Source organism: Callithrix jacchus, chromosome 3 (genome assembly GCF_049354715.1).
Source record: "Callithrix jacchus isolate 240 chromosome 3, calJac240_pri, whole genome shotgun sequence".
Taxonomy (NCBI): Eukaryota; Metazoa; Chordata; class Mammalia; order Primates; family Cebidae; genus Callithrix; species Callithrix jacchus.
In genome coordinates, this window is record NC_133504.1 from 120807202 (window position 1) to 120819097 (window position 11896).

The 11896-nt window shown below is 48.9% G+C and overlaps 1 protein-coding gene and 3 non-coding genes across 4 annotated transcripts; all 4 read left to right on the forward strand.

Annotated features, from left to right (window-relative positions):
• Positions 1 to 115: 115 nt before the first annotated feature.
• On the forward strand, positions 116 to 3495 carry LOC100392033 (large ribosomal subunit protein eL8). Its single transcript, XM_078367029.1, has 7 exons — positions 116 to 1050; positions 1560 to 1709; positions 1993 to 2133; positions 2317 to 2396; positions 2681 to 2811; positions 3090 to 3159; positions 3347 to 3495. Exons 5-7 carry the CDS (start codon positions 2714 to 2716, stop codon positions 3449 to 3451), a joined length of 273 nt encoding a protein of 90 aa, XP_078223155.1. The 5' UTR covers positions 116 to 1050; positions 1560 to 1709; positions 1993 to 2133; positions 2317 to 2396; positions 2681 to 2713; the 3' UTR covers positions 3452 to 3495.
• LOC118152582 (small nucleolar RNA SNORD24) lies at positions 1407 to 1479 on the forward strand. The gene has a single exon (XR_004741327.1). It is a non-coding gene; the product is annotated as a small nucleolar RNA SNORD24 (small nucleolar RNA).
• On the forward strand, positions 2176 to 2247 carry LOC118152568 (small nucleolar RNA SNORD36). The gene has a single exon (XR_004741315.1). It is a non-coding gene; the product is annotated as a small nucleolar RNA SNORD36 (small nucleolar RNA).
• On the forward strand, positions 2532 to 2604 carry LOC118152567 (small nucleolar RNA SNORD36). The gene has a single exon (XR_004741314.1). It is a non-coding gene; the product is annotated as a small nucleolar RNA SNORD36 (small nucleolar RNA).
• Positions 3496 to 11896: the final 8401 nt, after the last annotated feature.

The window sequence follows — 11896 nt, forward strand, 5'->3', positions numbered from 1 at the left end:
CCAGTGTCGATTTTTAGGTTTATAGGAGTCCTGTTGCTTTAAAAATGAAATCCCGCGGCAGCATCAAATCTCGCGATCTTCGAGGAAGTATACTTATTACCCACAATTCCATTTCCTTTCTCTTTCTTTCTGCTGCTCAAGATGGTGAGTAAGCTTTAGTTCCCCGGCACCGTAGCCGGGTCCCGGCTTTATCCGCTGCCATCCTCCTCCAGTCGCGGCCCCACAGTGCCTCCTGCTCCGCCTAACTGTAGGAGAGCCGTTCCTGGTGTGGTACGGAAACACTGAGACGGACTAAAGCCCTGGGCGGCCGGGAACGGGATGCCTCCTCCAGTCGCGGCCCCACAGTGCCTCCTGCTCCGCCTAACTGTAGGAGAGCCGTAACCGGTGTGGCACGGAGACATTGAGACGGACTAAAGCCCTGGGCGGCCGGGAGCGGGATGCGTTGGTCCCGATGCTTCTGGGCTGGAGGAGGAGGGCCAGGAGCGTCGCGGTGCGGGGCTCGGATGGGCCGAGGCGCTCGGAACACTAGCGGCTTGTGGTATTTCTGAGGGCCGCCCCAGAGGCTTTGACCAACGAGTTCCGAGCCCGCCCCTGCTGCTTCTGAAACCTCCGGGGCTGCGGCTCAGCCGCCGTAAGTCCTGTCCCAGGCGTCTCCTGGGTGGGCTACGGGAAGAGAGCGTGGCCTCGGCCTTAGCCGGGCTCCGGCCACTCGGGATTCCGGGGACTGCGTGCTCGTGCGGCTGATGGGAGACGCTCCTGTCGAGTAATGGCGAGGACGTTCCCAGCAACCAAGGCCGCAACTACGCAGGCTGGGGTGGCGCCGGGGGGACTTCAGGACGCAGCTCGCCGGCCTGGTTCGGGCAAGGGCCGTCGGTGTCCCTTGTTTTGAAGGAGGCGGCGGTTTAATCGGGATTTTCTTTTCTGCCCAGCCGAAAGGAAAGAAGGCCAAGGGGAAGAAGGTGGCTCCGGCCCCTGCTGTCGTGAAGAAGCAGGAGGCTAAGAAAGTGGTAAATCCCCTGTTTGAAAAACGGCCTAAAAATTTTGGTATTGGTGAGTAACAAACGGTAGAATGAAAACGGTCTATGTTTTTCCCCGGGAAAAGTGGTAATGGGGTTGAGTCGGATATTTTAGGTTTTAGTGGGTGTGAAGTGGTCTTAGTCCTTTAACCTGTGTCCCTTGGAGACGGGGGCAGTGATGGTGTGTCTCTTGTTTTTAATGGGAGTTGCTGAATGAGCACTCTGCTCAGTAGGGTAGTGGCCTTGGATTCAGCTTGGCCATCCGAAAACAAGCACAGTAGTGTCCCAGCGAGGCCCTCGGACTGCAATTCTGCTGTACTTGGTGGCACCTTGGCTTCTTGTTAGGAAGGGCATGGTGCTCTCGAGAGCTCGTGTTCTCAGGTGTTTGTGTACAGATGATGTAAAAGAATATTTGCTATTTGTAAGATGTGGATACGTTTAAATCACCAAGATCGCTGATGCACTAACACGCTTCTGAGTGGCCCCAGACAGGAACTTGACACGGAATTTGAGCCTCGGTCGATGTCGCCCTTTACTTCTCAGGACAGGACATCCAGCCCAAAAGAGACCTCACCCGCTTTGTCAAATGGCCCCGCTATATCAGGTTGCAGCGGCAGAGAGCCATCCTCTACAAGCGGCTGAAAGTGCCTCCTGCAATTAACCAGTTCACCCAGGCCCTGGACCGCCAAACAGGTGAGGTTCTGTGGCGTGGAAAGGAGTTTCTCAGGCAGGGACTCTACTCTGACAGTTTTAGATCTGAGGCTTTCGGGTGAGGGGACCTTTTGAAGTTGATGAGTTCATTAAAATCAATGATTCCTTATTTCCTCCAGAACATGAGGGTGAGTGGTTTGGTTTCTTGAACTGCGGTTGTCATTACACTATAGTTCTTATATACCAGGACAGCGATCTAGCATTTATATTAAGTGATAAAGATTAGAACCTTGACTATAAGCCTAAACCGAGAGTGTTTTACCAGCTACTCAACTGCTTAAGCTGGCCCACAAGTATAGACCAGAGACAAAGCAAGAGAAGAAGCAGAGGCTGTTGGCCCGGGCCGAGAAGAAAGCGGCTGGCAAAGGGGACGTCCCCACTAAGAGACCACCTGTCCTTCGAGCAGGTGAGTAGACCCCACCTTAAGATGAAGACTGGGGGCAGGTTATTGCAGTGATGTAGAATGTCTTCACCTGAAATGACTGAAGAGTAAAACCGAGCTTTTTAACACTGAGTCAACAGCTGGGCCCAGAAGCTTCTTGTGACCAGAGCAGGCCCCATGAATGCTCACAGTCATTGTGTATTCTAGGAGTCAACACAATCACCACCTTGGTGGAGAACAAGAAAGCTCAGCTGGTGGTGATTGCACACGACGTGGATCCCATTGAGGTGCGTTTGCCTGTTGACTGCTAATCCAAGGGCTTCTGTCAGTACCAGGAAGAGAGTAGGCCTAATGGCGAGTCAGTAATGAGATCGAAGTGGGTGAGGACGGTACTGACAAGGGATCCAACTCATGCGTGGCTCTTGCAATGATGTGAATCTCTCACTGAATTTAACCTTGAAGTACAAATCGATGAGCTTTTTAACCCTGAGCACTTGGCTACCGAGCTAGCTTTGAATGAAATGTACTGCTTTTGGTCAAAATACACTTTTCAACTAATGCTTTCTTCCAGCTGGTCGTCTTCTTGCCTGCCCTGTGTCGAAAAATGGGAGTCCCTTACTGCATTATCAAGGGGAAGGCAAGACTGGGACGTCTAGTCCACAGGAAGACCTGCACTACTGTCGCCTTCACACAGGTTAACGCGTAAGTACACAGCCTGGCCCCAAACTTCCCCAGTGCATTTAATCCATGACTCACCATTGTTTCCCTTATTAAGGGCAGTCTTTTAGTTTTAAGAGATAGCATTTACCTGAACTTTTGCCAGTGATGGTTAAGAATTTCTTCACCTGAATAAAATATGTGGTCACATTGCATCTCAGGCAAAAGATTGTCTTGAGCTAAAAATGAAGACACTAACATGTTCTGAAAGGGAAACTTGAGAGGCTAAAAACCCACTTTTGTTTTCCCTCCTGCCTTATTAGGGAAGACAAAGGTGCCCTGGCTAAGCTGGTGGAAGCCATCCGCACCAATTACAATGACAGATACGATGAGGTAAGAGCAGCTTTACACAAAATACTGTCGTGTGCTAATCTTTTTCCCAAACAACCGGCTGGCTTAACTCATTAGCTTTTCTATTTGGCAGTCAGCTTGGAAGAGCCAAACAGAACAATGCAACTAATAACCTTAAAAATCTCAGAAAACAAGAGGCTAAGCTGACTCCCTCTTTTTGTCTTTTCAGATCCGCCGTCACTGGGGAGGCAATGTCCTGGGTCCCAAGTCTGTGGCTCGCATTGCAAAGCTAGAGAAGGCAAAAGCTAAAGAGCTTGCCACGAAACTGGGTTAAATTTACACTGTAAATAAAAATAAAACAATGAAAATTTTCCTTCAGCCAGTGTCTGTTGGTATCTTGGGTTGAATCTTACTTGGGGTTAGCAAGTATAGCTTTTTGAGCCTCACTGTCTTCCAGGCTGGAATGGAGAGGTATGATCTCAGCAACCTTTGCTTCCCAGGTTCAAGATACTCTGGTGCCTTACCCTCCCGAGTGGCTGGAATTAGAGGCCCACACCTGGCCGATTTTTGTGTTTTGGGTAGAGTTGGGGTTCCACAGTGTTAGGCTGGTCTCAGCTCTTGACCTCAAGTGACCTGCTGCACCCAGTCCTCACCCTCATATATTCTTAGACCAGGCATTTTGCTCCTTAGAGATGTACTTTTCATGTTAAGGTTTAGGAATGTTCTTTGGAATGACTGAAACAAAGCCAGGGTGTTATGATCAACCAGTCATGAGCTCATGCAAAGTAGAAGACGCAGAACTTTTCTTTATCCCAGTAGCACATGATCCAGCATAAAGGTAATCTCTGCAAATACGTCGTCATAAAGGGATAGGGCTTTAGCAGCTGGTCTCACACCAGGTGTTCCACATACAAATTTCTTAAAACACAGGTATGATGTAGCTGCAGTCCATACCTGGGGTTGAAAGAGTGTTAGTGGGCTGAAGGGGAGGGAGCCAGAGGGCTACCTGGGACTCACCAGGTGGTGATGTACTACAAATGCTTGTTCCTTAGAGTGACTGGTTTACCCTCCAATGGGTCCTCCAGGGACTGCTTTCTGCAGAGACAGTGGACTAAAGTCCACCCTGTGCTGCCTGCCAGCCTCTGCACCACTTCCTCATGGCTATCATTTTAATTGGAAATCCTGTGTGGCTTTTACCTTGGCCTTGACCCCTCAGTACTTGCCTAGCTAGGTTCCCTTTGCCGAATTGCCACCTCCCCTGTATACACGTGCGAGAGTGTATGCCACAGCAGAGCCTGAGTAATGAAGATTAGGAGGAGGAAGGACAGTATTCACAAAAGCTACTTGTTCTAGGGTGAGCTGGTCACAACATAATGAAGTAAGCATCAGTGAAGATGGGCTCTGTGCCTGTGATTGGCCATAGCCTCCAAGTCTCAGTAATGCCAGTGGTTCCTTTCTGGATTGTTCTCGGGGACGAAAGCCTTCCTGGTTTCTGTCAGCCTCACCATCCCAACGAGGTCCACTTCTCCCTCAATCTATAAAGGAATGTGAGAGACCATGGAGACTGGCTGACTCCCAGAGCCTTTCCTAAAGTAGGAAGAGTCTATGTCCCTTATCTGGCCTTTCTGCCGGGGTTTCAGGATTCACTTGCTTCCTGGGAATGAACCCTCTATTTACCAGGTGGGGAGGGTTTCTGAATAAAAACGGTCACTTATGGTTACTCAGGGACCCACAGGAACAACTGTCACACCAAGGAAGACTTTTAAAACAGGACTGACTCAGTGGAGCCCTGGCAGTCCCACACACAGTCTTCCTCTCTTGAGGCCCCTTGGTTGGTAAAAGCTTCCCTGCCACCTCACCACCCCTCTATCTGCTGCTGCTTTCTTTGTGCTCTACCCACTACAACATGCAACGGGTGACCAACACTGCCATGCCAGAGTTGAGACCCCACACCTCTCCCCTGAACTAGCAATGGCTGCCTCCAATCCCTCATAAAGTGGGCAGCCATGAGGAGAAGCCCTGGCACCCAGCCTGCTGGAGACAGAGCATTTGGGACCGACCCATCCCAGTCATAAAACAGGAACCCATGAGCTAACCAGAGCCCCAGCTATTTCCATTTGTACATTAATTCTCCAGTTCCTCAATGACTCACACAGGTGCTCCTGTACCTGTCATTTGCTTTGCCTGGAATGTTCTTCCCGTCTCTTAACTCCCAAATAGCCCCCTAGGGAGCCATCCCTGACCACTTTCTCAAGGTAGGGCTGGGATCCTTTCTCCAGTTCCTCTCGTTGGCCCCTCCTCATACCCTGCCATCATCTAATGTGTGGGGCACTAGAGAATTTGTTCAGAGGAGGGGCCCCCGTTTCATGAATCCCTCCTTCCCCTTGAGAGGTCAACATACGGAAATTGTTCGGTCATAAATGAGCTGGCTGAGAAGTTTAAGTCCATGTCACAATTGGGGATTTTAAAAACTATGCAAGGAATCGAATCTTCTGGGTATCTTCGGTTTCCCAGGGTCTCACCCAGGTTAGGGACTGTGAAGGAAATAGTGATATAAATTAGTAAACCCTGACTGCCTCTGCCAGGACAGCCAGCTCCCACATACCCTACTCACCCTAGGTCGGTGCAGTGGAAGGGAGTAACCACACAGGCCCCAGTCTCAGCTGAGGAGGAGATGCGGCCGGCCTCCCAGGCAGGGTCCACCATAGTCCAGGGCATCATAGATAGCTCCTGACTTTCACTGGCCTATACTCCAGATTTCTCCGTTCCATTGGCCTGCATGGAGACAAGAAGTGCCCGAGCAAGGTTTGGCTGGAAAATGAATCCCCTAATGAGGGTGGCAGACTACACAGCCCACCAGGGCCAGACAAGAAGAGGAGAAAGGTAGAGGGCATTCTCTCTAAAGGGAAACTGGCCCTTTGATGCCATGTGGGAATGTGGGTCTGCACTCCCAGAGTCCAACTTTACAAGAGAAGCTAAAAATCTGGACTCCTCCATGAATATTTTACGTGAAATGTTTTAAAACATGTTGGCCAAAACCTCAACCACAAGCCGAATCTGGCCTACTGTTTGCTGCGCTAAATGGAACATTTGGTTGGATACACTTGTCTGAGGGTGTACTCTAGGGAGAGGGCAGTCAAATCATTTAGGACACTTTTTCAAAGGACCACCCTCACAGTGAGACCTACAGACCCTTTGGCCCTGGGGAGGATAAGTTCACGACACCTGAAAAAAGAGTGACATGCAGGACCCCAAATAAGACTTTCCTCCATATGTCAGGAGGCGGCCTCAGGTAGCTTCAGAAGGGCATTCAGGTGTCAACAACAAGCCCCACAGGATGACTGATATTGAGAGCTCTCATCTGAGGTCAAGGAAGTGACTAAAAGTCCTGTCAAGAGGGGCAGGCCGCCCAGCAGAAGCCAGGTCTCCACTGGTGAACTCAAGTGAGATCAGCCCTAGGGGCACAACCACACACTTACTCTGCGGGCAGAGGGACAGGCTCGGCCAGAACTCTGGACTCCAACTCTGCAATCAGGTTCAGCTTCCGCTTCCGACGCTGGACCTAAAGTGACAGAGCATAAACCCAAGCACATGGCAGCAGGGTCAAGGGCCCAGAGTTACCCCACCAGGTGCCAGTCTTTACCTGCCATGTCCCCAAGCCAAAGGCAGTCACAGGGATGAGGAGCAGGACCCACTGGAGAAAGGAGTCGTCTTCCGCTTTTATGGCAGATGCATCTGCTGCAGAACTGCTACACCTGCTTGGCCTCCAGGCCACCTCTGGAGAAAGTTTCACAACACTGACATGGAGGCAGAAGCCCTTGAACAGAGACCTGGAGCAGCCAGTTCCAAAAAAGACTCCAGTACTGCCTGAGAGAATGTGGCACAGGAAGGAACAAAACCTGCTGCCTGGAGCCTACTAGCAGCCCCTATGTCCAGCCCAGCCCAACCCAGTGCCCAGGACATGGCACACACTGAGTATGCTTGCCGACTGAATAAGTGAGATCTAGGGCTCAGTGTTGGCTTGACCACCAACCAGGACCCTGGGTAACTCATGTCTTTTTACTCAAGTATATGCTAAGATGCATTCCACTGGACTAAGATGCACCATTCATCCACTCAAAATGCATTTAATAAGCGGCTAGTTACTAAGTTGCTTAGCCAGGCACTCACTAGGATTTAACTCCTAGGAATTTCCACATCATTATCTTCCCTATTGGGCCTTGGAACAAGAGCAAACATTCCGACAAGGCCATTCTGAAAGTTGTCTTGTTCGTGGAATAAAGCCCAAAGATAAGCCTGTAAGCTGTGGGATGTTCTGAGGACAGGCAGGCATGCTGCAGAGAGTAAGAATAACGGACTTTGGGGACTCGAGGGAAGGGGGTGAGGGATAAAAGGCTACACATTGGGTATGGTTTATATTGCTTAGATGACAGATGCACAAAATCTCAGAATTACCACTGAAGAACTCATCCATGTGACTAGAAACCACCTATTCTAGAAACTATTGAAGTGTTGAAAAGGGAAGAGTGCTCTACCTGCCACCTACTACTGTTCTTTTCTTCCTAAGGATGGTGTTACTGCTGAACCATGTTTAAGCCATGCCCACATTTTCTGAATCCTTTTTACCATTTACCTTCTCAGCACTAGCTTCTGTATGACTTCAAACAGCAGCACCTGCAGCTGTTTTGCGGCACTGCCCTTCGATTCTTAGGCCTGTTTGCCTGCACACACAATCGCCCACTGCAAACCTTCCACGCCAGGTCAGTTACTAACAAATGGCTGTCAGTATGAAGACCAGACACAGCCCAGGTGTATCCTGCAGTCATGTGCTGCCTTGAGGAATCCGAGGAGTCTGCAGAGCCTGTACATTGTGTGATTTTTGCTAGAGATCACAGCCTTGGCTTCTTACCAACCCCTCTCCTGCCTCCCTTTTTCCACTAATTTTTCCTGAGAATGTTTTCTTCATTTGTTTTACATGACTCAGGTTCTGGGAAGTTCACACTGAAACCACATTGCTTGTTCGCACTCTAAATTCATGACAGCCTTTAGTCTTGAGATGATTTTTGTATGATGTGTAAGGAAGGGGTCCGGTTTGTTCTCTGCATATGGCTAGCCAGTTTTCCCAACACCATTCAATATGGATTCCTTTCCCCATTGCTTTTGTCAGGTTTGTCCAAGATTAGATGGTTGTAGATGTATGCTGTTATTTCTGAGGCCTCTGTTCTGTTTCTTTGGTCTATATATCTGTTTTGATAACAATACCATGCTGTTTTGGTTACTGTAGCCTTGCAGTAGTTTCAAGTCAGGTAGCGTGATGCCTCCAACTTTGTTCTTTTTGCTCAGGATTCTCTTGGTAACATCACACACACTGGAGTCTGTTGGAGGGTTGGGGGGTTAGGGGAGGGATAGCATTAGGAAAAACATCTCCTGTGGATGATGGGTTGATGGGTGCAGCAAACCACCATGGCACATGTGTACCTAGGTAACAAACCTACATGTTCTGCCAATGTATCCCAGAACTTATAAACTTATAACAACCATGGCATCTCATTCTGAGAACTGGTTTGATTTCTTAGCATTTGGAAGGAACAGACTAGGGTTTCTCCCTTCAATCTCCTGGCTTCAAGACCCCCCAGAGAGGCTGCCAGTGTTCTCCCAACACCTCTGGAGGTCCCTCTCCCATCTCGGGGACAATAGCTCCTGGTGATTTTACTGCCGACAGCTAGCACAGTTTCACCTCTCGGGAAGCCAGCCCAAAAAGAATTTGATGAGCCTGGGGTGCATCCCCCTGGTGAGCAGCTTTGTCCACTGACAGGGAGAGGGGGTGTAAGTACTGCTGCTCCCTTGCCACTTACATGTGAGGTATGAGCTGTTCTGGCTCCAGGGTTCTTCAGCCATGATGAACTAGAGTTACCACCCATGGGACTGTGCTTAGTATCACTTTGGTCACCTCTTGACCCTCATCCTTCTCTACCAACTTAAGGATTTTTACATGGACATTACTTGACCATATGTCTTTATCCCTCACATTCTCATCCTAGAGTCTACTTTGAGAGCCCAGACTAAAAACCCACCCCAAATTGTTGACAGTCTTTCATAACACGCATCTGATCACAAGTTTCCATGCACCCAGCATCAGTCCACACAGATCAAAGATGCTGTCAGCCCCTTGGCCCATTTGTGTCTGAGTACCCCCTTTCCCTATGAGGTTTCTGGGCTTCCATTCTGGCCACCAGGATGTGGCCTTTGTATTGTGCTGAACTTCTATTAACATGTTCGCTAGGGAAGATGCCATGTTCAAGCGGCGTAAGAGAAGCAGAACCGGCTGACAAGACACGGTTACACTGGGGGCTTACACACAAGGAGAACAAGCAGCTGCAGGCTGCACAGAACTGCCTTACAGACAGTCCAGTGATGGTGAGCTGGACAAGAGATCCACCTTCCTGTAGTCCAGTGGCAGGAGGCTGGACAAGTTAACACAGCCAAGTGATGGCGACCTGGTTAAGAAAGCCACAACCACTCGCCAGCAGCATGCAGTTTATGGAGCACTTTCATGTAGCATCCTCCCCTTAAGGACTTCCACCTGGCAACTTTCATTTAACCCAAAACTCAGGGCCTCCATAACTTCATATAGCCCATGCTCCAAAGGCCAGGGGCTCTGATGTTCCTCAAAGACAAGAACAAATCCCAAAGTTGGCCTCTCCTGGATTCCCTAGATCTGAACACATTCAGGTGCTTCTGCCACACTCTGTCACTTTTAGGATATGCTTAAGTTACTGCTGTTAGCTGCACTTACCCTATTCCCGGAAAGCATGAGCCACTATCTGGCAATGAAAAGTTGTGAAAGGACCAAAGACATCCTGAATCAGCAGCACCCTCTTCCCAGAGTGACAGGGGTTCACTCTCAGTAGGCCAACCATAGAAATCAAACCACTCTGCCGAGTCCACATGTACTGGGCTTCACAAGCAAGCAAATCTTCGTCCCTGTGAGAACATGGATAATCACTTCCTGAGACATATAAAGCACCAAGAAAATGAGTGACCACCCAGTAGATGGTTCAGACAGTAAGTCCCAGATGAGCCAAAAAACATGAGAAGCTCGAGCACAGATGGAGCTATCTGATCTCAGAAGCCTTCCATACTAGTTTTCCCATTTTGGCTCTTTACCCAGAGACCTAGTGCTTTTTGCACCTCCATTAAGGAGATGTTTCCCCCCTTTTTGTATCAACCCCCAAATATCCCAGTATCATATGAAGTTGTACTGTAAGTTGAATCAACAGCCATAACAGTATTTTGGCCTCCAAAACTATGGTACAGTATCCAATAGCCAAGGAATAGACAGACGTATGACCTCTGTCACATACTACTGACCACATGGAGATGGAATGCTTCCTACCTCACAAACTTACCCCCACAGGATCAGAACTGCTGATTCCCTACAGGCAGACACATCCTTTAGGAGCGGGAGAATGGGTTATGCATTTCATCCCAGCAGACCAGCAAGCAGAGAGGAGTTACTCTATTGGCAGGGGTTGTTGACCCCAATCATGCTCAAGTAGGTTGTATGTGCTCAAGCAGGTGCTGTGTAAAGAAAGATTATATCTAGATACCCAGGGTTCACCACAGTACTTTGTTGCCACCATGAGGGGAGGAACCAGAGTATGCAGTTACGATGACCTGAGAAGTGCAAGGTGCTCAGACCCTTCATGAGTCACTGTCAAGGTCACTTTACTGAGTAAGCAATCTAAATTAGCATAAATATTGGCAGAGCATGGGAAAGAATCTAGATTGTGTGGTCAGAAGAGATAGGCATCCTCACCATCTCAGGATGAGTATAGCTTGCCACTTTTACTGCACTTTCTTTCTAATGGGTGGTTCTTCAAGACGGTGACCATTCAAGCTGAGAATAAGTGAACTCAGCATGAGGCACAAGTGCATCTGGATGCAAGTTACACCAAACACTCAGTTCCTCTTGTGTATTTGCTCCAGCCTCCCAGAGTTCACCTACAGACACATGCCGATAGCCATCTGTCTGCCTGAGCTCTCCTGCCATAGGACCTCACATGCCTGCATGCAGGACAGGACAAGAGAACTTGCAGTTAGTCCTTGGAAAGGACCTTCAGCCAGCGAGGGGCAGGATGGGTAGCTTCCACTGCTACCAGTCCACCTCGACCGTTTCTCAGGATTGTCCCAGAGTGTCCTTGGCAGGATTGGGCCAGTTGCCCTCTGGACTCACCTCACCAAGGTTTTATTTGCCTTGTCTTACTTCTGTAACTCCCCCAGTGTGCTCTGGCATCACCCCCATGATTAGTTACACCCAAGCCCTTGTCTCAGCATCTGCTTTCAGAAGAAGAAAAGCTAAGCACATGTGAAGAGTGAGTCAACTGGTTTTACCTGAAAATTCTGAAATTCAACAAACCTGAATTATTTTTTTGGTTAACTGAAGTCACTTTAGGTAAAGAAATAAAGGGAGTACATCGTTGTGCTTTTTAGACTAAGGGTATTTAGGACTATTGCTCTAGCCTCATGTCTCAATGACCAGTCTGGAGAACTGTTACGGCACAAGCAGGAAGCTTGGCCTCCTTCCTTTTCTGGACTACAAAAACTTTGAAAGAGAATGAATCAGGATTTGAAATTTAGAGTTATCCAGCGTTTCAGCTGCGTATTTTGTCTCACACAGTAACTGTTGGCTTGATCAAGAATTGTTTTCCATATGTGTCAAGTCTGAAGATAGGCAATTACTGGTATTGGTACTGTACAGTGATGTCACCGGGTCCTT

Bases quoted from the DNA above. Each gene is read 5' to 3' on its own strand.
- LOC100392033 (XM_078367029.1), top strand. From the start codon at position 2,714: ATGGGAGTCCCTTACTGCATTATCAAGGGGAAGGCAAGACTGGGACGT. The intron at 2,812-3,089 runs GTAAGTACACAG...CTGCCTTATTAG, and splicing joins GCCTTCACACAGGTTAACGC to GGAAGACAAAGGTGCCCTGG. The intron at 3,160-3,346 runs GTAAGAGCAGCT...TTGTCTTTTCAG, and splicing joins ACAATGACAGATACGATGAG to ATCCGCCGTCACTGGGGAGG.